Here is a 26,819-nt window from a genome sequence, read left to right on the forward strand (position 1 = left end):
ACATGCTGCTGAAAACCTGGCCGCTCTGCTGCTAGCGAAAGCGAAGCCATAGTCTGACTTAGGACAGCATCACAAGCCTGCCTTCGGATGTATTGCTAAGCCAAACCATGGCTTGTTTCTCAGCAGGATCAGGCTTAGAGCACAGCACCCATGATTTCAGCGGTGTACACCAGCTTGTTGTGTGTTCACATTCAAACCATAGTTCCAGTTGGTTTAGAGTGGCATGCAGATGAGCCCAGTATGGACAACTGATGGTCTGCCTCAGCATAAGGCAGCTTCCTGTGTTCCTAAACCCAGCCCTCAGAGGCTTTCCATACAGCACCCAGCTTAACCCCAGTTTCCCCACTGCCACCACCTGCAAATTATGTACACTGGCTGCTTTCTCTCAACTCAGACACAGCCAAAGGGTTGCAGTCTAGCAACATCTGGAGAGCCAGAGATTCCATAGTTGGTGCTTGTGGAAGTCCTCTGGGACAGGTTTAAAGGGCTTGGAAAAGCACATTGAAAGCCCAAAGATCAGCGCTTAATACGTCAAATGTAGGCCTATAGACTACTCCATCTTTGAACTGAGCTTGGTCAAGACGTTTTCCCGGTTCTCCTGAAATCTCCTTTTCGTCCCCAGAAATCCTTGCCGTCCGACTGATCAACGAGGCTCTGGAGCAGAGCAGCCCAGAGAAAACCCTCAGAGCCCTGCTGCTTCCTTCTTCCGGCCTCTGCGATGTGACGCTCCCCGTTGCTAAGCGTTACCATGATGTTTTGACCCGCATGCGGAAGCAGAAGGCCCAGGTAGGAGAGGAAGGAAGAGGAGAATGAAGTTCAGGTTCCAGGGCGGTGGGGTAGGCAACCACACTAACTTCTTACAGAACTGTGAGACTTCATTGTAGAAGTTCATTTCCAGAAGCCTGATGGAGACTATTATGGCTTCAGAATGAGACAATTCTGTGATCATTTTTATCTTTCCTATCTTAGATGACAGGGGACACCGGAGCTATGCTGTGGTGGGAAGAAATCCAGGAGGGCGTCTCCAAAGCTAACCACGACACTGAAGCTGCAAAGAGAAGTATGTTCACTGTCTGGATCTTCCTGGCTCAATTGGAACTGCAGGACCTAAAGGGTGGTCCTGTCTGCTACCATTTAGGGTGCCATGAGGAGGCCTGAGCAAAGCGGGTGGGAGAAGGCTCAGGAACAAGAAAGCCTGGGCAAACTCACATTTTGCTCCCACAAGGTGTTACGACAGCCACCTTGAAAGACGATTAGACACATTCAGGCAGCTATGGTGGCTTTACTCAGCCTCCTTTGTCAGAGGCCATATGCCCAGGGGTGGGGAACCTTCAGTCTGCAAGCTAATCTTGGCCTGCCAGTGGGTTAAATCTGTCTGCCACAAGTTTTTCCCCATACCACATCCACTTGATCAAGTGTGAAGGGAAAGAGAGAAAAAGAGGTGTGTTTTGCAAGCAAAGGCAGCTTAAAGGACTTTGCAAAAGTGCCCTTTGAAAGAGGAGGTGGAGGCTGCTTCAGTGGGTGCTTTTGCAAGTCTCCCCAGTCTCCTCTTTTAAACACTGGTTTAAACAGGAAGACTCACAAAGCCGTGGGTATGATTTTGACAGGTGGGCAACCTTGCTTACCTGTCAGTCATGTGATATCATGATGATAACATGTGATTGGCAGGTTAGCACCTCCCACCCATCTTTCATATACGGCCTGTTCTGCTGAAAAAGGATCTGGCGCTCGGACCAAAAAATGTTCTCTACCCCTGCTGTACGCCTCAGAATACCAGTTTCTTGCCATCACCGGTGGGGAGAGTTGGGTCCTGCTCATACACTACCCTGGATCTTTTTATGAAGTGTGATTTTGAGAAATGTTTTAAATAAGTACACTGAAGTAGTCAGGTTTCTAGTCCCTGTGGGGTGAACCTGGACCAATGCTTCAAAATCTTTTCCCTTTGCCATCTGTCCCACAGTGGCTCTTGGCACCGCTGCCATCAATCAAGCCATCAAGGAAGGGAACGCGGCACAGACAGTCAGGGTCCTGCGCAATCCGGACGTCTCTATCTGTGGTGTGGCAATGGAGTGTGCTGCCTCCTACCAGGCCCAGCTGAGTGCTCTCATGGCTTCTAAAAAAGCCCCAGGTAAAGCGAGATATGTGTGTCACTCCCCTCACCCCCATTTTTTTGTCATCAACTCTTGAATTCAAGGATTTGAAAACTTGCACTTTCTTACAACAGTGTCTCTGTGGGGTCTTTAATTCTAACTTTCTTTTCGTTTTTTAAAAACGTAACCTGCAGGGAACTCCAAACTACCTTGGGTCCGGCACAAGCTGAAGGATGGGGCAGAGTATTACTTCAGCCTGCAGACCTTTGAAGGCTCCTGGGACCAGCCTCGCCCCTGTGCCCTCAATGCGGAGCATCTCAGCCGGGAGGAAATCCAGGTCTCTCTCTCTCTCTTTGTACCTGTGAGCTAGGAAGCAGAACGGAGGAGTGAGAGGCTCTGTATCGGCCACTCGGGTGGGGCAGCTTTTCCCACCTGCCGTGCCCCATCCTCCAACTCAAAAGGGAGCTGCTGCCAGAAGGACAACTGTGAGGGATGAGAGCTGTTTTGGGGGTGTCTGGGTTTGCCATCAGGAGGTGGCTGGTTTCAGCTGCCTTGCCCCACCCTCCAGCCCCATAGCAACCTTCTGAAGGGAGGTGCTTAATGCCTATTCTGATTTGACCTACTAGCAAGCTGTATGTTTGGTTAAGTGTGTGTGTGCAATGCTAAATAAACTGCAGGAGCCTTTGGTCCAATCCAGTTGGCCTCTACAGGGATAGTAGAACCTCCATGTCCAGGGGCAGTCTAGCTCTGAATACCAATTGCTGGGAATTGCAAGTAGGGAGAGCAGGCTTCTCATTGGGGCGCATCTGATTCAGAGCAGAGGGCTCGACCAGGTGGAGCCCCTTTAGCCTGATCCAGCAACCAAGCTCTTATGATGATCTTCTGACCCCATGCATCTCTCTGTGCCTACAGTCCACTGTTGCCCGGGTCACAGCTGCCCATGATCGGGAGCGTCTGTGGGAATCGAGCACCTCGCTGGTTGTGAAGCTGCAGGCCCGGATGAGGGGCTTCCTGGCCCGGCAGGAATTTGCAACCCAGCGGAGCTTGTGGTGCAAGCAGGTGCCAGCCGCTCTCAAGATCCAGGTAGGAGGATGCAGCTGCCCTGAGCCTAGACTTTTAAGAATTGTCCTTTTCATTGTGTCCCCCCCCCAATATATATATATATATATATATATGCAGGTTTTGGTGTCTTCGGGTGTCTTCCCGTGTAAGAGTTGGGGTGTCTAGGCGACGTTTCGACGAGGTCTCACTCGTCATCTTCAGGCTGGTGCTTTCGGCTTCTTGTTACTAGAACAGAGCAGGATCTCAGTGTTTGAGTTCCTATAAATACTGTTGAGGGGGTGTGGTGTATAGCCTCCAACGTTCTGGGCAGAGAGGGAGTTCCCAGGTTAGTGTGCCTTTTCTTCTTTTGTTCCTTAATTACTTGAGGGATATCTTGAGTGATTTCTTGAGTGATATTCTGAGTACCACTTAGGAGGGTCATTAGGTGTGGATTAGTTGCTAAAGCTTTTGTGTCTTGACCTCTTGAGCTTGTGAAAAGTTTTTCTGAGAAGATGGCTGTACTGCACTTAGTTGTGCTCTGGCTTGGCTTCGTGTATAGGGGCGAGCTGTGGTTTTGTGCCCTGTGCCAGCCAGATCTGTGTAGGGATTGCAGGGGGGTGCAGCATCCGGAGGTGCCACTATGGTTTGGCTACTGGATGGTGTCTGTACTTTATCTGTGGAGAGGGTCTGGGTTTGGGTCTGGTGTGGTTGATTGGAGATGGCGTTCTGTGTGCCTCTGGTTCTGGTGTCAGTTTTTGTGGGGAGGGCTAATTTCCAGATGTCTGGCAGGCAGGACGTGTCGTCACGCTTGTTCATGTTGTGAGGGTGTTTCTCTATCTCGATGGCTTCCATGATTATTCTCTTGTGGTGATGTTCCATGTTAAAGAGCAATTTGGAATCTGCAAAATTAATTTCGTGTCCTGTTTCTTTCATGTGTTGGTAAAGAGAGGAAGTTTTTTCTTCTTTTTTGACGGCATTCTTGTGTTCTGCGATACGTGCATTTATTCGTCTGTTTGTTTGTCCAATGTACGTGGCTGGGCAGACTTTGCAGGGTATTTCATAGACCCCTTGGTTTTCTAACTGGATTTTATCTTTTGGGTTTCTGAGGATATTGGCTATTTTTTGGTTGGTGCAAAAGGCTGTTTTGATATTGTGTTTATGGAGGATTTTGCTAATTTTATCTGTAGTGCCCTTGATATAAGGAAGGTATGTTGGTATCCGTTGGACACACTATCTACCGGAATGGCTGATGGCTCCCTAGGACACACTATCTACCGGAAAAAAACACACACCAACCGCTACTTACATGCACAATCACACCACCACCCTGCACAAATAAACTCCGTAGCCAAGACTCTCATCTCCAGAACCAAACGCCTGGCTGACAAGGACCACTTGACAACTGAGTTACAGAATCTCTCAAATGTGTTAATCGCCAACGGATACCAACAAAACAGGGTTACGAAGCTAATCCAAAAAGAAACACCCCCCAAAAACCAAGACACAGAAGAAAACAATGGCATGGCCCTCCTTCCTTATATCAAGGGCACTACAGATAAAATTAGCAAAATCCTCCATAAACACAATATCAAAACAGCCTTTTGCACCAACCAAAAAATAGCCAATATCCTCAGAAACCCAAAAGATAAAATCCAGTTAGAAAACCAAGGGGTCTATGAAATACCCTGCAAAGTCTGCCCAGCCACGTACATTGGACAAACAAACAGACGAATAAATGCACGTATCGCAGAACACAAGAATGCCGTCAAAAAAGAAGAAAAAACTTCCTCTCTTTACCAACACATGAAAGAAACAGGACACGAAATTAATTTTGCAGATTCCAAATTGCTCTTTAACATGGAACATCACCACAAGAGAATAATCATGGAAGCCATCGAGATAGAGAAACACCCTCACAACATGAACAAGCGTGACGACACGTCCCGCCTGCCAGACATCTGGAAATTAGCCCTCCCCACAAAAACTGACACCAGAACCAGAGGCACACAGAACGCCATCTCCAATCAACCACACCAGACCCAAACCCAGACCCTCTCCACAGATAAAGTACAGACACCATCCAGTAGCCAAACCATAGTGGCACCTCCGGATGCTGCACCCCCCTGCAATCCCTACACAGATCTGGCTGGCACAGGGCACAAAACCACAGCTCGCCCCTATACACGAAGCCAAGCCAGAGCACAACTAAGTGCAGTACAGCCATCTTCTCAGAAAAACTTTTCACAAGCTCAAGAGGTCAAGACACAAAAGCTTTAGCAACTAATCCACACCTAATGACCCTCCTAAGTGGTACTCAGAATATCACTCAAGAAATCACTCAAGATATCCCTCAAGTAATTAAGGAACAAAAGAAGAAAAGGCACACTAACCTGGGAACTCCCTCTCTGCCCAGAACGTTGGAGGCTATACACCACACCCCCTCAACAGTATTTATAGGAACTCAAACACTGAGATCCTGCTCTGTTCTAGTAACAAGAAGCCGAAAGCACCAGCCTGAAGATGACGAGTGAGACCTCGTCGAAACGTCGCCTAGACACCCCAACTCTTACACGGGAAGACACCCGAAGACACCAAAACCTGCATTCCTGTACCCGTGAAAATCTACGAAAGCAAATATATATATATATATATATATATATATATATATATATATATATATATATATATATATATATAATCTGTAATTTTGATGGCTTTATGTTGCATATTTTTCAGATAATAATAGTAAAGGTTTTAATTTATATAAAATCAAAAGTACAAAAAAGCATAATCAAAGCTATGCACAAGGCATAGGAGCAGTACAAAAGTTTGCATTTCCGGGGAAAAAACCAGAGAGAAAATAATGCAGAAAAATAAAAGAAGCAAAATACAACAAAAGCCAAATTTCACAATTTGGTGGGAGAAAAGAGTTTTTGTATATCTGAATTTGATACAGAAGAAATGAAATCCCACCAAATGGTGTAGAAATGTTCCAGGTCTTCCTTACCCGTAGAAAGGCGTGATTTGTAAATTATTTTCTCTGCAGTAGCCAGAGCCGACATATTCTTGCACCCCAATGGGAGGTTGAAGCCCCATCATGTCTTCCATTCCCTTACCAAAGAACTTCTTGCTGCAGGCATACATCATACTTTAAAGTTGTTCTTCCCCTGTGATGGGGCAGCTGATGTGGGTGTAGCAAATAATTGGAAACCCCACCTTTGTATCTCATCTCTGCCCTGAGCTCACACCTGTGCTGTGGGGGCAATGATATGGCTCAGGAGCAGAACACCTACTTGGCATGCAGAATGCCCTGGGCTCGATTTCTAGTGCTTATCAATATTGTTATTATTTAAAGGTTCAGGTCAGAGGGGTTATGAAGGCCCTCCTCTACATTGGAGAGTCTTTGTCAGCCAGCACAGCCAATTACTGGGCTCTATGGACAAGAAGTCTGACTCAGGAACATGGGAATTACCTGACAGGCGCAAGGGTGGCTGGCCTTCAGTCTGGGGGCCTGCTCTGGATCTCTGAGCAAAATTTGCTGCCTCGATACCCCACTAGTTTGGGTGGGCCAAAAGGAAAATTAGACGAGGGCAAAGTGATGCAAGATTGGTCAAATGACCAGGGAAGTGGGCATTCATCTGTTGCTTGGAGAGGGGGGCGATCATGTCCTCTCCTCAGTGCTCAGTTTGTTCAATTTAAGAGTTTCTCTGTGTGGTGACTGCCCAGAGTTCCAGGAGCAAAGTATAAAAGGGTGCTGGCGGTTAATAGCTAGCGGCTGGCTACCTGCCCAGGATATTTCGCAGAACTTGCCCAAGGTGTTTCTCGTGGCATAGATAAGAAGGTGCTGATAGAATCTCAGTAGGTTGGTAAGTTTAAAAGTAGAAAAGTGAGAAAAAGGAAAATTTAGTCCTGCTATCTGCAGTGCTCCGAAGCCTGCTTGCTAAGCCTTCGCCATCTTGGAACCACCACCCCCCCTCAGAGGATCTGCACAGATCCACTGGGGGGGGGGGAGAGACTGTCCTGTGGGTGTGAGGAGAGTGTGGGGTGACCACACCTGCTGTTGGCCACACCTGCAGATGACCTGCATCCACCAGGGTGCAGGTGGCATTCAGACCAGAAAAAGTTAGCCACCCCTGTTGTACAGTGCCTTGTTGCGACATTTACATGAAGCACCTTTGAGTGTTTGTAACAGGTGCATAAATCCTGGGTATTATGGGGGAGGCTGCCAGCCCAGAGGTGGAGGAACCTGCTGTTTGCGGAGTGGGGTCCTTAGGTTAGATGCTCCAATATCACAGCTGGGAAGAGCTGCAGCTCAGGGGTGGAGCAGTTTGGATCCGGGGTTTGCGTTCCTGGGCTCCGGGTAGCATTGGGCTAGAGCAGAAAATTTGACTTAAGGCCATCATGCAGTGGCTGGGACCAGATTTGTATCCAGGGCCCTTTTCAGCCCTAAACCAGTTCCCATGCTGTCTCCTCACAGGCTTACTGGCGTGGGTACCAGCAACGGAGGCGTTACCTGGAAAGGCTGCGGCATTTCCAGAAGAACACAGGTGCTGTCATCAAGGTATCTATTTTATTCCTATCCTTAAAGCCCACCTTTTGCTGTCACCAGCACCAGTATTTTATGGGCCATGAAACAAACAATAAACCACCAGATCAGTTGCATGCCTGTCCATGTTTATTTGTTAACAAAATAAATCAGGTTAAGGGGAGAGATACTTTTGAGGGGGGGTTGCCTTTCTTTTTCTTTGACTCATCAGCCAAAAATGGTCTTGTCACACCTGTGCTGTTCCTACTGCTGTGTTCAGATTCAAGCCTGGGTACGGATGTGGCGAATACGCAGGCGATATCAACAGAGATTGGCCTACTTCAGGAAGAATGTGAGTAGCTTGTGTTTTTCCCCCACCCACCCACCTATGCACAACAGCACTGCAAAATTGCCTTGCTGGGTCGCACCAAACCCATTTTTAACCATAGTCAACCAGGTGCTCCAAGGTAGTTAGTGGTGGTATAGCGGTTATTATAGTTGTTGTTGTTGTTTTTATTATTATTAAAATTTTGTATACTGCCCTTCATCCAAAGATCTCAGGGCAGTTCACAGCCTAAAAATACAGAATAAAACCACAAAGTACATAATTAAAAACAAGAACGAAACCAATAATCCCTCCTCCCACAAACACATTTAAAAGGCCGTGGAATATTAATTACAGTGGTGCCCCGCAAGACGAATGCCTCGCAAGACGGAAAACTCGCTAGACAAAAGAGTTTTCTGTTTTGGAGGTGCTTCGCAAAATGAATTTCCTATGGGCTTGCTTCGCAAGACAACAATGTCTTGCGAGTTCCTGCGGGGTTTTTTCCCTCCCCCCCCCCTTTTTCTAAGCCGCTAAGCCGCTTATCAGCTGATCCGATCAGCAGATAAGCTGCTAAAAGCCGCTAATAGCGCTAATCCGCTAATCCGTCAATGGGCTTGCTTCGCAAGACGGAAAAAGCGCTAGACGAAGAGAATCACAGAACGGATTCTTTTCGTCTTGCGAGGCACCATTGTAGCCAAAGGCTTTGTTGAAGAAGAATGTTTTTACCCGGCGCCACAGATGCATAACGAAGGTGCCAGATGCCGGATGAGTATTTTATAATAATGTTTTTAAATGCTGAAAGCTGCCTTGAATCCCCACTTGGGAAAAAGTAGGGATCTAAATGCATTAAATAAATAATAAATATACCCACTGTGATTTTGCAACTGCTGTTTGCCACCAGGGTGTTTTCGTACCCCTTCCCTGCTCCCGAATTCCAACCACTTCCCCTCTTTTGACATCCCTCGACAGGTCAAGGCCGTAATCAAAATCCAGGCATTTCTACGAGCTAACAAGGCACGAGAAGATTACAGGATGTTGGGTAAGTACCTGGGTTTCATGCAACCTGAGTTTGCAAACTGGCCTGATTGCAATGTAACACTAAGCCAAGGTTTGTTCAACAAACCATGAGTTAATCACAAGTTGTCAAACAGACCATTGAACGTACCATTGCTTGGTTTTCCCCCTTCCCCAAGGTTTGGCTTATTCAGCAGCTGCTCTTGCCTTCATCCTTTGTAGCTTGGTGAACATCTGAGGTGGGGCAGCCAAACAAAACCACGGCTGTGCTGAGTACACATGTAACACCAAGCCATAGTTAAAGCAAACCAAGGTTTGTAAGAGAAACTATGGCTTCAGGTAATGGTTTGTTGGCAGCAAACAAACGATAGCAAAACCGCTGAGCAGGGGGGTGAACTTTGAACTCAAAGCCCTAGTTAGCTCCATCAGGCTGTTAGGGGCCAATTGTGCCCACCTGTCCCATACTGGTTGGTACATGTCAGGCATGGGAAAGCAGAAGACGTTTGCTCCTAATTCCTTTTTTGAATTAAAAAAGCATCAGCTTTTTGATGCAAATGAATTCTTCCTTTGAACCTTCAGCTTGAATTTAAGAAATGCAAAGGAAAAATGCTCCTTTGCTATTCAAAAGATTCTGCAGGGGCTTCCTGTCAGAACCAGTCAGCTTACAGCAAGCTCTGTTGAGACTGGTTGAACTGCAGAGTTAACCCACTGGGAACTGCGTAGTACAGCTGACCCCAGCACAAAGCAGGGCTTGTTGGGTCCCCTGACTTCATGGTGACACCAGGCCTTTGGCAGATTGGTGGACTCAGCCGCTTGACAAAATGGGGGAGGTAGTGAAGTGCAGGATCAGGCCTGCTGGCTGGATTCTGTTCCCCACTCCTGTTTTGGGTGATCAAATAAACCATAATTTAACAAATCCTAACTTAGCACAGGCTTGGCCAGTGTGTCTGCATTTAGGTAATAACTTTAAAATTCAAAATTGGCAGGATTCTGCTCCAAAGGGTGGAGTCTTTATCTATGGCTTCAAAACTCTCTACTTACACAGACATGTGATATTATTCTTGGCATTTGTTTTTAAAATCTATTGATACTTTTAAATACTTACCTTCATAACTTACTATTTTTAAACTCTGGTTTTATTGCTATTTTTCAATGACTATTTCATACAGCTTTGTGTAAAGTGCTTGAGATTTCTTATAAATAGTATATCAACCTTGTTATTTATTACTGTTGTTATTATTATTATTTTCAAGCAAACCTCTCCCTGGCTCCTAAACAACCTTGGAAGTCCATACTGAGCCTTGACTAATATCCAATGAATATTATTCAATTGGCCAGGATTTGGTGTGTGTTGATGTTGGTTTGGCTCAGCTGATTAACAATGTGTGTAGTTCAGCGGCTTCAGTATTGGATCTAAGGAAGCTTCACATTTCAGTATTTTTGTTGTTATTCTAACCATCTTCCAGGCTTTTTGTACATAGCTAAGTGTCTTACCAGGATGTGGAGAACTTGCTTTCATGTGATGTACTTGGACAAGAGGTCTTACTCTGAAACCAACCGGCCTCTTTCTCTTTCGTGCTAGTACACAGTGGGAAGCCACCTCTCAGCATCGTCCGGCGTTTTGCCCACCTGCTAGAACGCAGCCAGCGGGACTACTGGGAGGAACTGGAGCTGCTGGATCTCCAGGAGACTGTGGTGAGGGGAATCCGCTTCAATCAGCAGCTGGAGAGCGACCTCAACCTCATGGATATCAAGATTGGATTGCTGGTCAAGAACAGGATCACCCTCCAGGTCAGAAGGGAGCAGCAGATCCAGGGCTGGTGCCAATTGTCAGGGGCCCTTGGCACGGTGCCTCCAGGGGGCCCCACCCCAATGTGGCTGCCCCTTCCTTTTTTATGCAGCCACTACTGCCAGAGCAGTGGCAGCCACACCATTTATCCCCCTCCTCACTGGGGCTCCAGGTGGCATTTAGATCTACGTGGTGGGACAGTTTACTTAGGGTGAGCTAAAGTGGCAAGTGGCCACCAAGGATGGGAACCAAGCTAGGCACCCATCCAGAAGCAGCATCACTACCCACCCACCTCTTAAAGGGCCATCTGGGCTCCTCCAGTGCCAGGCTTCCTCCTTTGCTCAGCCCTTCTGCCCCTTGCTTTTCTGTTGGGGGGTGGCTTTTGTGACCTCCAAGGACATTCTCTAGAGTAGCCTTTGCCAATCTGGTGCCCTCCGGGTGTTTTGGAGGGCACCAGGTTGGCAAAGTCCATGTTAGCTTCTCAAAGAAGCTGTTGCCATTTAATCCATGATCTTGCTGACCAACCTGTTTGCAGCCTGATTTCTCTGCCATCCAGGGGGATGTAGCCTTGAGTTCAGTAAGAGGCGAGTTCGTTTGTTGTCGGTGCTCTGCAAACAAGGGAGGAATGCTTTGTGTGTGTCTATCAGTCGTCAACTCTTCCCCTTGGCAGGAGGTGGTCTCTCACTGCAAGAAGCTGACGAAGAAGAACAAGGAGCAACTCTCTGATCTGATGGGCCGGAGCAAAGAGCAAGGGCTGAAGTCCCTCAGCAGGGAGAAGCGGAAGATCCTGGAGGCATATCAGCACCTCTTCTACCAACTGCAGGTTAGCTGGCGTCTTCCTACACAATACCCATGGCAAAAATTAGTACTGTTTTTTTTTTTATTTATTTCATAAAATTTATGTACCATGTGATAATAAAAAACCAGCAACCTCAAAAGCAGTTGGGGTCTGTGACTAATAAGGTGAGGCAAGCTAGCTTTAGGTCTGCACAGGGTGATCGCATCATATGCCCATTTAACTTGTGGAAGTTCAACCAGGGGCAAAGAGAGCTTTTACACTCTGCCTTGCTTGCACACCAGCTCCAGAAGCCCCGGGATGCTCACATGGGGGTGGTGCCAAGGCTCTGAATATTCATGTTTTTGCATATATACAGAACCCTTGGAACCGAAACCCCGCATGAGATGCGATCGTAGTGTACTCAAATCCCCAAAGCTGTCTTTACACTGTTAGCCTTTCTTCACTTTTTGTGATAAAAAGGTACTTGTTTTTGTTTTGCAGCCTCCTTAATAAAATATTTGCATTTATTTCCCTGTGCAGCCTGTTAAAAGGGAGCTTTGGCCCTGAATCAGGTACCTCATTGCTTGGTTATCTGCTACTGAGCAATTTGTGGGCTTGGGGCTCCAACAACAAGGAGTGAACTGTTAGGCTTGTTTCTGGGCATCCTTGGAATTCACGAACACAAGAGCCATCATGCTCCTCACTCAGGATTTGAATGACTGCAGGCGGTGACGGCAGCGCTACCCAGCAGGGTTGGTTTTCCTTGGACATCGTTTTGAGCTTTAAAGTCTCACCCTCACTTATTCTGTACGAGTTTGCCTTGCACGGGACAACATTTTGGTCCCTACTGCCAAACTGAGGGGTAGAGAAAAACCCTTCTCCGTTACATTACACCAAACACTTCTTCATAGTTAAACTATGGAACTCTCTCCCACAGGAGGCACCAATGGCCAGCAGCCTAGAAGTCTTTCAAAGAGGACTGAGCAAATTTATGCAGGGAAAGGCACTCTATGGCTACTAGCCACAATCAGCTTCCACAGTCAGAGGCAATAAGGCTGAAGCAGATTTTTGCATATGAAAATGTCTCTCCTCCCAGACCCACCCGGTTTATTTGGCCCGGCTGATCATGCAGATGCCGCAGAACAAGTCCACAAAGTTCATGGAGTCTGTGGTCTTCACCCTGTACAATTACGCCTCCAACGCCAGAGAAGCCTACCTCCTGCTCCAGCTCTTCAGGAGTGCCTTGCAAGAGGAGATTGAGTGAGTATCCTGTTTCTTGGTCCTGCGTTTTCTCCCTTCTCCCCTTAAGGCTTCTGCCTTCCTTGTCCTGGTTGCTGACAGCATTCTCACCTTAGTAAAGATGTCAGCCTCCCTTTCCTAGGAACTGAGTCAGACCACAGATCCATCTAGTCCCAGTATTCCCTGCCCTCAGTGGCAGCGGCTCTCTGGCATCCCAGGCAGAGGGTCTTATCCTATCACCTCATCCCTTTTTAACTAGCGATGATGAAGAGGACTCTGTATGAGGTGCTGGTTTTGTCTTCTAACTGGTTATTTCCGAGTGGCTTGTCACTCTGCCACATCGCCACATCATTCGCAGTGGCCTGATTTAGTTTATTGTTGCTCTGAATATGCAGTAGAATGACCTGTCCTTTGTGGAGGCTCCCTGGTGTGTCTCCGAGTGAGTCACTGCTCTGGTGGAACCTGGGAACCCAACCAGATCACTAGTATGCAGAAATATAGACAGGGGGACTAAATTGTTTCTCTTGCTAGCTCCAAAAGTAGACCTTTTTTCCAGGTGTAAAAAGGGCATCAGACGTCAATCAGCCAAAGAGGAACGTTTTCTCCTGGTGCCTAAAGGTGTATAATGAAGGTGCCAGCCCAAACTCCCTGGGGAGAGCATTCCACAAACAGGGAGCCACCACAGAAAAAGCTTGTGCTTTGAGTACTGTGCTCATGTTGCATTGCAGCTCAACTGCTCCTGTCATGCTGCATTCTTGCAGGTCGAAAGTCGATCAAATCCGTGACATCCTCACGGGGAATCCGACGGTTATCCGCCTGGTGGTGAGCTTCTACCGCAATGCCCGTGGGCAGAATGCCTTGCGCCAGATCTTGGAGGGCTCCGTGCAAGAGGTTCTGCAGAACAAGACCCTGAGCATCCGTACCAGCCCTGTGGAAATCTACAGAGGGTGGATCAACCAGATGGAGTCTCAGAGTGGGCAGAAAAGGTCAGGAGGAATGTCTGTATGTGTTTTTGTATCTTCAATTCGGCCTCATTAAAAAAGAAAACATTGAGCTGCGTGACTCTTCACAAACAGGTCAATATTGACAGAAGCCTAATATGGCATGATCTAACTTAAAACTTCTTCAAACATAGGCGTTTCGCAGGCCGAAAACTGTTTTATTTCAGAAGCCTGCCTAGGCTTATAATTTGTTTTTGTAGTTTGACTGATTCTTATCTGTGTTATCCTTTATGTATATTTGCTTTTCAGTAGGTTTTGTGGATTTTAACTTCATTTTTATCCATAATTTTATGGTTTACATCGCTTTAGAGAGCTCCTAGATTAAAAAGTGTATGAACTTATTTAGATAAAGAAAGAAAATCTTCCTGCAAAAGTCAAATGATGTTTTGGGAAGGAGGGGTTGAGGGCTTCTCTCCTCCTCCCCAGACTGAGGGGGAGGTCAGAGGAAGGAAGTGGTTGAATTGAGGGTGGGTTACAACAATTACAAGGTCCCCTGGTGAGCTTTGTGGCCTAGTGTGGGATCTGAGCTCCCAGGTCTAATGTGCAACCCTGAAAAATGGGCATTTCAACTCATGTCTTTCTTGTTGTTGGTTGGTTGGTTTTGGATGAGGCCTGGAATGCATTTGTGTGTTTCCACAGCAATCTCCCGTACGATGTCAGCCCTGAGCAAGCCCTGGGTCACCCTGAGGTGCAGAGGAGGTTGGACATTTCCATCCGCAATCTCCTGGCGGTGACGGACAAGTTCCTCTCGGCCATTACATCTTCTGTGGACCAAATTCCGTATGAATTTATTGTTTTTCGTGTGTGTTTTTATGATTCACTTTGCTCGGTCATCACAGGGGAAAACAAGATGGCCGCCCAGCTTTCCATCCCATCTTAGAAATCCAGCCACCTTTCGCTGCTTCCCTTCCTTGAGTTTCTGCGTCATACAAGCCACCAGCCTTACACCCCTCACCTTGCAGGCATTCTCCTCCCTTCTCCGCTCCTCACAACCCCCCACATCCCATGCTTATGCTTTCTGTAAACCTAGTGCTAGAATTTGTCTTTAAGGCATAGAATTCATCTGAGCTCCCCAGGTGCAGAAGAAGTACTGAGGAGATAAATCAGGGTCTTGTATCCCTATGAAAATGACAGTATAATGGAATATGAGCTATAGTTTTCACCATAACAGGCACCTTGCTCTCCCTCTGCCCTCCCCTTTAGTTATGGGATGCGCTACATTGCCAAAGTCTTGAAGACGTCCTTACAAGAGAAGTTTCCGAATTCTACAGAGGACGAGATCTACAAGGTGGGCATATTTATGGCCTTGAGGGACGGATGGCCATAATCAGCGGGACAAGAGTTCGAGTTGCCGTTTCTGGGGCACTTTAGCGTGGGCCAAACGCTTGCTGCAGCTGTGCCAGGAAGTGACTTTAAGATGGCTGCCACACTAGCCATTTTGTATTCTTCTGGCCCCCGGCTTCTCGAAGGCAGGACTTGGGTCTAAGATTTATAATACTACATTATGAGTACTGCCTGTTGTTCTGTTTTTAATCATTCCTTTAAAGGGCAAGGAGAAATGGCGGGAATCAAGGACTCGACAAAGAGGCTGAGAGAAAGAAGATGTACCGATGTAATCCTGGCATTTTGGCAGAAAGAAATGGCCCCCCCCACGCCATAGTATAATACGTTAAACAAATATTATCAGTTATTCAATTCTGCTTGGGATGGAAGCTTTAAAATGTTGGGCTCTAACGAAGGTGACCCTGCTCAATTGTAAATGTTTAACACAGTCGGCCAACCCCTCTCCTAGGTTGTTGGGAACCTGCTCTACTACCGTTTCATGAACCCGGCTGTGGTGGCCCCTGATGGCTTTGATATTGTAGACATCTCGGCTGGGGTAGCGCTCCACCCCGACCACAGGCGCAACCTGGGCTCCATTGCGAAGGTCTTGCAGCACGCCGCTGCCAACCAACTCTTTGAAGGGGAAAACAGCCACTTGCGGGTGGTGAACCAGTACCTAGAGGAAACCCACCTTAAATTCAGGTTGGTTTGAAGAACTGCTGAGTGGAATGAGGCCTGGAAACAATGGGCACCTCTCTGCTTGGCCCTTGGGGCTCTCACAGGCCTTGTTTCACACCCTCCTTGGGTGCTTTTGCCTGACTAGAATGTGCTCTTGAACTGTGATCCTATCTCTTGCTTGGCTGGAAGGAGGATAGAGAGTTGTAGGTGTGTGGCGTGGAGTCCCAGGTTCAGCCCCCAGTGGTCGGCCTGAGAGAGACTCCTGCCTGAAACCTTGGAGAGCTGCTGCCAGTCAGTGCAGAAAATACTCAGCTAGATGGACCCAATGGTCTGACTCAGTCTAAGGCAGCTTCCTATGTTCTTATTAATCAATTTCCTTAAGATATTTGGAAGTTAAAACTGAACATACAAAAGCTTTACTGGCTAGCTTTGTACTAATTTTTTCTCTCTTGGCCTTTATGTTTCCATCTGTAAAATGGGAGTATCAGTCAGTTACATTGCAACTGATCCCTGTGCTTCTCTGCTACGCGGCTTTTTTGTTTTGCTGGTTGATTGATTAGAAAAAGAGAAAAAGAAAAGAGTAGATCCTGCAAATCTCAAGTCTTCCCACCTTTACCTTAAGCCACTAATATGTTACGTCAGACTACTAAAGAATCAAATGTATGGACTTTTATGCATGACTGCATTGAATTAAAGGCATCATGGAGAGTGTCAGGCCTCCAAATATTCTAGCCTTGAAGGAAACGACCTGATTTGAGCATGAGTGTGTGGAGAGTGGGACACCCTTCATGGTTTGATTTGGTTTTTCATTCTGACCTTCTAGAAGATTCATCAGTGCTGCCTGTTCTGTCCCTGAACCAGAAGAGAGGTTTAATGTCGACAAGTATTCAGAGATGGTGGCCATCACAAAGCCAGTGGTCTACATAACAGTTGGGGAGCTAATTAACACACATAAGGTGAGGGGGTGAAATTAAACTTACTTACTTACTTTGCCAAACCTTTATTAGGTATTACAAATATAGGCCATCATAAAACATCCATATATATAAAATTTTAAAAGATATACAAATAAACAGCCATGTAAAAATAGGTAATAACGAGGATTTTTATGGAGTTTTTTCCTGCTAAATAGTGCCATTCATCACTCTTATCTATTGATAGAGTCACCCTTGCAGTTACTTCCGGGTTAATGTCAGACACATAGAATCTGATATTTTCATTGTGCCGTGATGCTAGACTACCCAAAAAAGGGGATATCGCACGTGTTTGCTTAGCTGGTTGCACAATGGACAGTAGAAAAGGATATGTTCTACTGTGTCTGGCACATTCAAAACACATCTGCAATGCCTATCATTTCTGGGGATGTTTCAATATCTGCCCTTGACAAAAGTTGAGGGGGAAATGTTCAGTCGGGTGAACATAAAGGCCCTGCGTTGGACTGGAATCATTATTTTTGAAATATAAGTGGCCCTGTTATCTGTTGGATTTAAATGATAAAACTTGGGGAAGCAAATTCTTTTTACAGCTGACTCGATGTTTTGTTTTTCAATGTCCCTTAATCTGATTTGAATATTACGATAAATATATTGCTCACTTGAATTATACTAGAGTTCCAAGTCAATACCAATAGATCTGATTTTGCTATGTAAGAATTGGAACCATCTGGATTTATAAGAGTCCTTAAATAAGTCAGAAAGCAGACTTGAATGCTGGCAACAGAAATGGCAATGCAACCAGTACTTTCTAGTGATAGCCGCTACCCAATATTCCATCATGTGTATACCTAGTTCTGCACACATTGTCTCATAGTTGATTGAACTCGGGGGGGGCAGAATACGTCTCAAGAAACTTGAGTGTATCATTTCTAAATCACTATAATATACCTGGCCAAAGGTCTGTTTTATGCCAGGTCTCTCTCTCTCTCTCTCTCTCTCTCTCTCTCTCTCTCTCTCTCTGTGTGTGTGTGTGTGTGTCTTTGTCTTTTTGTAGGCCTTCCACAAGATGGTTTATGGGTGGGATGTGTGTGGGTAGTACCACTCACTTTGGGAACCACTGATCCAAACTATGAACGATGAAGTTATTAACAAATGGTTCACAGAAAACACTAAGCCAGACAGTGGTTCTCAACCTTGGGTCCCCAGATGTTTTTGGCCTACAACTCCCATGATCCCTAGCTCACAGGACCAGTGGTCAGGGATGATGGGAGTTGTAGGCCAAAAACATCTGGGGACCCAAGGTTGAGAAGGGCTGGAACTTTAGAAGGAACATTCAAACCTGTGGGTTTATGGAGTAAAGATCGCGGCAACAGTGCTCCTGCCTGGTTCTGATGCTACTGTGCTACCCGAATGAGCCACAATTTTATTGTTCTTGATTTGCCACTCATAAACCATGATCCTGGGTTCAGATATTACCTTAAACCAAACCATGGTTTAGTGTCTGGTAGCCCAGTAGCAACAGCACTGGGGGAAGAATGATGTGGCTGTGGTCTTCACTCTGGGAACCTTCAGGTTTACTTGTTCACACTAAGCTATCATTTTCTGGGGATATTAGTAATTAACTGTGCCATTGATGCGCTGTCATAGCACCCTCTTGTGGCAATGAGTTCAGTTGGCTACCTTATTCTTCTTGATTAATTTTTCTCTCACTTCCCCACTTCCATTTTTGTTTTAACTCCTGTTCCCTTTTTAAACTGGATTTTTACATCTGTTTTTAAAATACAGTAGCATTTTATATTTATATTGGTTAATTGGTGCTTTCAGCATTCTGAATCATTTATTTTATTCTGGTGTCCTTGTATGTTTCTTTGAATGCATTTTTGGCAGAAAAGCAGCCTAAGATATTTATGCACATAAATAAACAAGCAATGCATTTATGGCCTTTTTTCCTCTGCCCATCTCTCTGCCTTTGGTAATTTGATAGTTGCTGCTGGAGCACCAGCGTTCCATGGCTCCTGATCCTCAAGACCCTCTACACGAACTTCTAGAAGACCTTGGAGGGTTGCCCACCATCCAGTCTCTAATGGGTAAAGCACAGCACAAATTTCAACTTGACAAATTTCATTTTCCAGAGGGATAGTTGTGCTAGTCTCTCTTGCAGGAAAAGCGACGAGAGTGACTTGTGGGACCTTAAAGACTAACACATTTATTGTGGCATAAACTTCCATGAATCATAGACCCACTTCATCAGATGCATGTTGCCAGAATGATAACCCAGTTAACACTCCTAAGAATGTGGGGGAATTGGCAATAGAAGTGCTGTCTTGAGCAGTCCCTGTGATAGGAGGGGGAGAGATCACTGATAAGGACTGGGTAGGGAAGTAAAAGAATAAAGTATAGTTCAATTCTTCAGGCTTACCCACAACCCTTCCTGAACATTGAGGCCCCTGTCTATTTATTTGCACGCATGAGTAAAGACTTACTTTTCATTTGTAAAAATATTTCTTTCTTGCAGTATTTGTGGCCAATATCAGGTGGAATATGCTATTCGCTGTCTGTTGATCTGTCCTTTATATGGGAATCCAAGAGAGATTTCTGAAACCTTTGCTGACATACTGAAGCAGGAATGCCTTGGTAGAAACAAAGTGGCTCTTTTTTGCACTGGCAGCAAAAAAAGACGAGAAGGAAAGAGTTAGATTATATTGCTATGAATTGTTTTGGAGATGCTGAGGTTTAATCTGAAGCTGAGATAGCTAGTGGTACTTCTGGTTTTTCTTATTTTATATTATTGATGTTTGTTTTATTATTATTTGCAGGCGACAGTGTGGGAAATGGAGCCAATGGGACTTCGGAGCAAACTCTGACTCAGCTCGCCAAGACGGAAATTTCACTCATCCTTGGCAACAAATTTGCTGTGGCGGCGGCCAATATTGAGGGGGGAAAGGATACGGAAAGCTTGTTGTTGAGGTGGGTGGATGACTGCATTGTAACAGGCCTACCCTGGCTTTCGGGGTACAAATGCTATCTGAGGACTCAGCAACATGAGGCTGTTTCTATATCTTAAAGATATAGTTTTAGGTGTATCAATTATAGCAAAAGCCTTTTTGAAAAGGATGATGATGCATAACCACTCTGGGCTCATACAGGAAGAATAGTTAGAATTGCAATGAATAACAACCACTAAGAAAGTGACCAGAGTAAACAATGGACACGCCCACATTTAAAGACCTGAAACCTTTCGAATATTAAATAATGTCAGAGACAGGGCAGAGTGCATCACTATCATTTTTGTAACTGGCAGAAAATTACAAGCAAACCCGCCCAAACAGAAAAAATGGTGTTTGCCTGTGAATTGACTTCCTGGGCAAGATATATAATCTAGGTGCTCCCAGGAAGCTGCCTAAATTTGAGCTGGGTGAGAGCCAAAATCCCATGCCTAAGATCCTGGTTCTTGTTCCAACAACCCAGTGTGAAATTTTGCCTAAAGAAGAGATGTCCTTGCCCAGGTGCCTGTCAATCCTATTTTGCTGTGAATGTAAGATGCTTTAGACTGAGTCAGCTCATTGGTCCATTAAGCTCAGTACTGCTTTGCCCAACCTAGTGTTGTCTAGATGTTTTGGACCACAACTCCCCTTCACTTCAGCTAGCAAAGCCATAGTCCAGTGTGTAGGCCAAGTTGGCTGGGGCTGATAGAACTTGTAGTTCAAAACATCTGGAGAGTATGATATTGGTGGAAGCTGGTCAACGCTGATAGTAGTGGCTCAGCCAAAGGAATATTTTTCAGCCCTTATTTCCATGGTAGTTTTAACTGGAAATTCCAACAACTGAACCTGGGCATGCAAAGCAGACCCTCGCCTCCTGTTTGCTGAGGTTTCGTAGAGATCTCCAGCTAGAATGATAAAGCAACTATCCTGCATTACAGCACAGTAATTGTATGGGGGTGGGAGAGCTGAAAGGAATGCCGAGATATTTCATCAGGAGGCTTAGTTTGGTCAGAATCAAGTATACACTTCCAGAGTTAACGCTGAATACATTACACCTGGTAAATGAGCTACAAAAGCCGCTAGAGGGCCATGAAAATTTGTTTTCTGAGCTTTTTAGACTCGGCTGCCCATGTACTGTCTGAAAGCAAAGGGACACATTGGTTGCCAGATGTGATCCCCCCTCCAGCTCTCTTACCCCTCCCCCACTATTGGTTTAGGAAATGCTCGGGGGAGGTGGGGCAAGTGAAAATGTCCTTTCTCTGCAGATACCAAAACTGGATCACTATCTTCTTTTGTCTTTTAAAGCACTAAGCAGATGCTGGTTGATGTGATCCAGTTCCAACCTGGCGATTCTCTTGTGGAGATACTGCAGACGAAGGCATCAGAGGATCAGGTAAGTCCATTCTGTAACATAGGTCCCTGCTGTTTACTGCAGAAAATGGAAGGCACAGCCGAAAGGTTTTTAAGTTGTTAAAAACAAAATCAATTTCTGGATGGATAAATATTTGCAAGTAAATCTTGAGTGTATGCAGTTGGGGAGAAAAAAAATGTTGTACCAGGCTATCTGAATGATCATGAGACCATTTCTCACTCTTAGTAAGTGAAATTCAGCATGTAATGATTGGCCATCGATGCAGCTTTAAAGCTAATAAAAGCCATCATGCAGGACATCGGCAAGGCACCACTCTCCCTTCCCACCTACTGTGAAATATTTTCACTTTAGTAGAAAAGCATGAGCCAGTCTTCTCTTTCTCTCCAGGAAGCCCTCCACCACCACCTTATGAAGAGAAGGGCCTTATGCAACACCCAAGCCCCAGAAAAGCTGAGATGCAACCACACTCTGGTCAGTAACAGCCACCTCTCAATAGCAGAGAAGCAGCGGATCATCCTCAAGAATCTGCGGCGTCTTGAGAGCCTGGGCATGGTGGACTCTGCCAACCAGTACCAGGACATCATCAATGAGATGGCCAAGGTATGCAGGGCTCTGTGCCTGAGAAATCTCAAGGGAAGAACGAGACAATGAGCAGCGAATGGAGAAGATGTACCATGCATCACAAGGGGCAAAATATTTTTTATTGCTGGGATGGATCTATAGCTATCTGCCTTCACCTACCTGGTACCCTCAAGTTGTTTGGAACTGCAAGTCCCTGTCAGCACAGCCATATAATGCTGTGGCTGATGGGAGTTGTAGTCCAAACCATCTGGAGGGTGCTCATTAGATCTCTTTTTAGCCAAAACAGCAGGGCGGTCCACCTTGGGGGAAGGGCTTTGGCTTGGTGGGCAAACATCTACTTTTCTTGCTGAAAGTCCCAGGTTCAATTCGTGGCAGCATCTCCAAGTGAGACTTGGAAACAGCATTCAAAACTCCTATTATTCTAAGCGCGTTTTGCGACAGGGAATTTCATTAGCGCGAGCCATTTCTGAGCTCTGGGCACAGTACTGAGTCTAAGATTTCAGATTAAAACTTGCCACTGCTGGTAGAAAAGGAGGATCTATTTCTGCCTCCCCACTTCCAGTCACTCTCTGAAGACTAGAGGAGGGCCCTTCGTAAGAATATTAGGGGGCAGGCAGGGGAAGTATGGCTTCGTCTTCAGATGAGGACCATGTGAAAAGTGAACATAAGATTTCAGCTGCAGTTCATTCATTTTCACCTTTGCATTCTTGTTTTTTAAAAAGTGCACCTAGGCACCCCATTGCAGCGCCCATAACCTAGGCTTAAGGTGCCATTTAGTTCCTAGATTTCATATCTCAGTTTCTAACATTGCTTGGAAATACTCCCTGCCTGAAACCCTGGAGAGCTGCTGCCAGCCAGTGTAGACAGTACTGAGCTAGAAGGGCCAATGGGCTGACTACGTCAAAGGCAGCTATAAAATAACAATAACCCCAGTAAGGACAGCAAAGAAGATTAAGGAACAGAACTGGGAGGAAAATGAATGCAGCATAACAAGGAGGGGAAGAAATAATTGCTCTGTATGCTTCCAACGGTCTCAGCTTACGCTGGGCCAAATCTCCTTTGCACATACCCTGCCCTTCTTGCCCATAGGACATCCGCAACCAGAGGAAGTACCGACAACAGCGCAAGATGGAGCTGGCCAAGCTGCGCCAGACTCTGCACAGCCTCAGCACCAAGAGGATGTTTTTTGAGGAGCAGGTCGACTACTACAGCCAGTACATCCGGACGTGTCTGGACAACCTGGCAGCTACAAACAAGTAAGCCTGGTATTAATCTCAGACTTGTAACTGATGCACCTGAGCCAGAAATTGTGTATGTGTGCGCGGGCTGTAGCTCAGGGCTTGTTCTCCGCTTGCATCAGGTCCCTGGCAAAATGTGGTGTGGCCAAGGGTATCTATGCCCTGGTAACCTCCATGTTGGATTACTGCAATGGGGCTTCCTTAAGGATTTTGCTTTTAGGTAATTACCACTCTGTCCTTCTTGGCACCTTCATTTTCTATCATCTATTTTTTTTTAATTCTGTGAAAATCCCTGAGATCTTCTGATGAAGGGCACAATATAAATTTAATCAATAAAATGAAATGAATAAATCTCACTTCCATCTGAATTCAGTTGTTCATGCTACCTACACTCATACATTCTGGCCAGGCCAAAGCACTTGAGGGGAGGGCTCAAAGCAGGGCGAGTTTGGTGGTGGTGGGGTGGCTGGAGAGAATCCTTAGGGCTGGATAGAGCTCTTTGGAGGGCCAATTGTGGCACTTGGGCCTGAAGTTACTTTCCCCCTCCCCCTGCTGTATACAGTCATACCTTGGTTCTCTAACAGAATGTGTTCTGGGAGTCCATTTATCCCCCGATACCATTCGAAAACCAAGGCGCGGCTTCCAATTGGCTGCAGGAGTGTCCTGCAGCCAATCGGAAGCCGTGGCGGACATTCAGCTTCCAAAAATCGTTCAAAAACAAGAACACTCACTTCCATATTTCAATTGTTCGGGAGCCGATTTGTTCAGGAGCCAAGGTGTTTGAGATCCAAGGTCCGACTGTATATCCTTGCCAAAAAGTTTTCTTTGTATATTTTTCCTGCTGCTTTTATCGTATGGTTTTTATAATTTTATAATCCTGTATATGTGAGCCTAGCAGTTTGAAAGCACATCAAAGTGCAAGTAGATAAATAGGTACCGCTCTGACGGGAAGGTAAACGGCGTTTTCATGCGCTGCTCTGGTTCGCCAGAAGTGGCTTAGTCATGCTGGCCACATGACCTGGAAGCTGTATGCCGGCTCCCTCGGCCAGTAAAGCGAGATGAGCGCCGCAACCCCAGAGTCGGCCACGACTGGACCTAATGGTCAGGGGTCCCTTTACCTTTTACCTTTATATGTGAGAAAGAGTGTGTGTGAGGGTGGGGGGGTGGCCTGCATGAACCTCCCCCCAGGGGTTGGCCAAGGGTGTGGGTGACCGTCTGGCCTAAAAGGACTAGCCAGCCCTGGGCTACACCAGCAGTTGAGGCATTCTCTGGCTCAGCTTGTGTTCAGTAAAGAGGGCAAGTAGATGGGCAGAGTCGGAAGGGACCATTAGGGTTGTTAAAAAGGCCCTGTCTACAAACACCATTCATATCCCTTTCTTTTACAGGCCCAGCAAGAAACAGGCAACCTTGCATTACACGGCAGCCCGCCTCTTTGAGAAAGGTGTTTTGCTGGAGATTGAAGACCTGCCAGCCAGCCAGTAAGTCCAGGCGCCTCCTGCCCGCTCCAGTTCCATCCAATCGAAACTACAGCTCCTTTCTCCATGCTCTCAGGCTTTTGGAACTAGCCTCTCCCCAGAGTGTTGGTTCTTGAAATTGGCTGCCAGCTCGTTTGCGTGGTCTGCTAGTGTGAGCCGTCCAAGGTCGACCCGGCAAGCTTGCACTAAATCAGAGTTTCTGTTCCATATGGAAGGGCTTTAGCTCAGTGGCGGAGCATACATTTGGTGGCCGAGTTTGATTTGTTCACTGCTGAAAGCCAAACCACTAGCCACTATTCCATGCTGTCACTTGGTACCAAGAATTATCCCATGATCCTGACCTCCAGTTGCCCTCTTTCTCCCCTATGGTTTTAAAATTGCCATCATTTCCCCCCCCCTCCTCCCTCTTTTCCCAGACTCAGGAATGTGATATTTGAAATAATCCCTTGCGGTGAAGCTGGCAAGTTCCAGGTGAAGGCAAAATTTATGGGAGTTGACATGGAGAAATTTCAGCTCCACTACCAGGTAAGGAGCTGGCAGAGCTGTCCTTTTGCTCAAATTATAGCATTGCCAGTGTGCAATTCTAGGTCCACAAGGGCAGTTCCATTCTTATGTTTATTTCCAAGGAGCTCAAGGTAGTGTGCTTTATTGCTATTATAATTAATTTATTAATCCCCTTCTAAATCTCAAGGCAATTTAAAACATTTTAAAAGACTGAAATCAGCAAATAAACAAAAAAGCAGACTGAAACACACAACAACATCTGGGTAGGCTTGTTGAAACAAACAATTTTTTTAGCAGGAGCCAAAGAGTACAGTGAAGGTGCCTGCCTTGTATCAATAGGCAGGGAGTTCCATAGGGCAGACGCTACCACACTTAAATGCGGCTGACTTTCCTCTCTCCATACCTGCTCTTTCTCAGGACCTCCTCCAGCTCCAGTATGATGGTGTCGCCATCATGAAAATGTTTGACAAAGCCAGAATCAACGTCAACCTCCTGATCTTCCTCCTCAACAAGAAGTTTTTCAAGAAATAACTGAAGGCCTGAGGGTCAGATGGGCACCAATGTCTTCTAGGGGTGGCTCGGTGGTACCAAAGAGACAGTGGTGCTCACAGTGCTTTTGTCTTGAACCGCAAGCAAGCCCACGATAATCAACTCAAAATTCCTGATTCTGGCTTAATTCTCAGTGGGGTGGTAGTCAACCTGCATCCGGGCTGGACCACTTCAGAAAGACAGGACTGGAGGCTTCTCTGCACAAATTTTTGTTTTCTTTTAATCCTGGCATGTAGAATGCTTGCATCTCAGGGAGAAGCCTAAGCTGGAACTGTTGTCTCTGGGATCGTTTACAATGTGCTGGGAATTTGCTTGTACAGTGGGGTCTTCCATAATAATGTGGGACCCCATGTACAGTCACTAGATGCAAGTATTTTTAAAGTCACAAAGGCTGGATTTATCAGAGAAGAGAGGGGGATATTTATGCTGTGCCAGCCTTCCTCAACCTGATGCCCTCCAGATGTTTTGGTCCACAGCTCCCATCGGCCCTAGCCAGTCCATGCTGGGATCAATAGTCCAAAGCATCTGGAGTGCACCAGATTGGAGAAAAGCATGCTCTGCAATCCTTCAACAGGCAGTCTCTGATGAAGAGTCAACCATACACTCCCTAATTAGTGATGGGTGGAAATTTTACACACCAGGAAAATTTCACTCCTATTCTGCTTTGTTTTTCTGTGTCTCTGATTTCTACTGATTCCATATGTGTCCGTGTTACTTCCTTCTTTGATGCAACTACAACAGAAAATAAGTTCCAATAGACTTGACATTAGAGATACCAAAGACCCTCAACTGTTGTTTTTTTAAAATTCCAGTGTGCTTTTTAAAAAAAGGTATTTATATCAGTGCATTTTTTAAAATAATGCTTGGAATGCTATTGCAAAAATACTGAAAACTAAGGGCCCCTGTCTGATCTCTGGAAATACAAGTATTGACCGGCAAATGTTTAATTATGATATCTAGTTTGCATTAATGCTGTCAGCTGCTGGGTTATATCATTATTGCTGCTTTAAGATATATTCCACCATTCAGAAACATTTAGATTTGTTTTATGTAATTGCTGAACTAGTGGAAGTCTAGTGGGCTTTTTTAAAAGTTATATATTCAAGGGATTTGAAAATAAATAAATAGAATTGTATTTAATTTGTGGGTCATAATTCATTCTTAATAGAGTTTCAAAGATGAGTGCTTGGGACAGCCTTTGTCAACCTGGTTCCCTCCAGATGCTTCTGACGACAACTCCCATTGAACCCAGCTGGCATGGCCATTTTGGACCACAATTATTTATTGGTAGCATTTACCCCAGAGAGTGAAAAGGTTCCTTCTGAATATGAAGGGTTCAGTCTGCCTCTTGAGTGTTACTTAGTTCAGCCTTCACCA

At 45.8% G+C, this 26,819-nt stretch overlaps 1 protein-coding gene across 3 annotated transcripts in view; it reads left to right on the forward strand.

Annotated features, from left to right (window-relative positions):
• The window catches only part of IQGAP3 (IQ motif containing GTPase activating protein 3), a 41,738-nt gene extending 15,156 nt beyond the window's left edge, over positions 1-26,582 (forward strand). For all 3 annotated transcript variants that reach the window (XM_081175503.1, XM_081175504.1, XM_081175505.1), the window contains 24 exons: positions 623-786; positions 970-1,060; positions 1,961-2,128; positions 2,285-2,427; positions 3,003-3,173; positions 7,609-7,692; positions 7,937-8,008; positions 8,951-9,020; positions 10,578-10,786; positions 11,455-11,607; positions 12,659-12,822; positions 13,563-13,787; positions 14,442-14,582; positions 15,006-15,090; positions 15,595-15,827; positions 16,627-16,759; positions 18,723-18,825; positions 19,555-19,705; positions 21,028-21,115; positions 21,482-21,694; positions 22,766-22,932; positions 24,300-24,392; positions 24,806-24,914; positions 25,311-26,582. In XM_081175503.1, coding sequence (XP_081031629.1) covers positions 623-786; positions 970-1,060; positions 1,961-2,128; positions 2,285-2,427; positions 3,003-3,173; positions 7,609-7,692; positions 7,937-8,008; positions 8,951-9,020; positions 10,578-10,786; positions 11,455-11,607; positions 12,659-12,822; positions 13,563-13,787; positions 14,442-14,582; positions 15,006-15,090; positions 15,595-15,827; positions 16,627-16,759; positions 18,723-18,825; positions 19,555-19,705; positions 21,028-21,115; positions 21,482-21,694; positions 22,766-22,932; positions 24,300-24,392; positions 24,806-24,914; positions 25,311-25,424 — 3,344 coding nt within the window. In that variant the 3' untranslated portion in view covers positions 25,425-26,582. The remainder of the gene's footprint in view (positions 1-622; positions 787-969; positions 1,061-1,960; positions 2,129-2,284; positions 2,428-3,002; positions 3,174-7,608; positions 7,693-7,936; positions 8,009-8,950; positions 9,021-10,577; positions 10,787-11,454; positions 11,608-12,658; positions 12,823-13,562; positions 13,788-14,441; positions 14,583-15,005; positions 15,091-15,594; positions 15,828-16,626; positions 16,760-18,722; positions 18,826-19,554; positions 19,706-21,027; positions 21,116-21,481; positions 21,695-22,765; positions 22,933-24,299; positions 24,393-24,805; positions 24,915-25,310) is intronic.
• Positions 26,583-26,819: the final 237 nt, after the last annotated feature.

This window comes from Podarcis bocagei (assembly GCF_964188305.1).
Source record: "Podarcis bocagei genome assembly, chromosome: 16".
Lineage (NCBI taxonomy): Eukaryota > Metazoa > Chordata > Lepidosauria > Squamata > Lacertidae > Podarcis > Podarcis bocagei.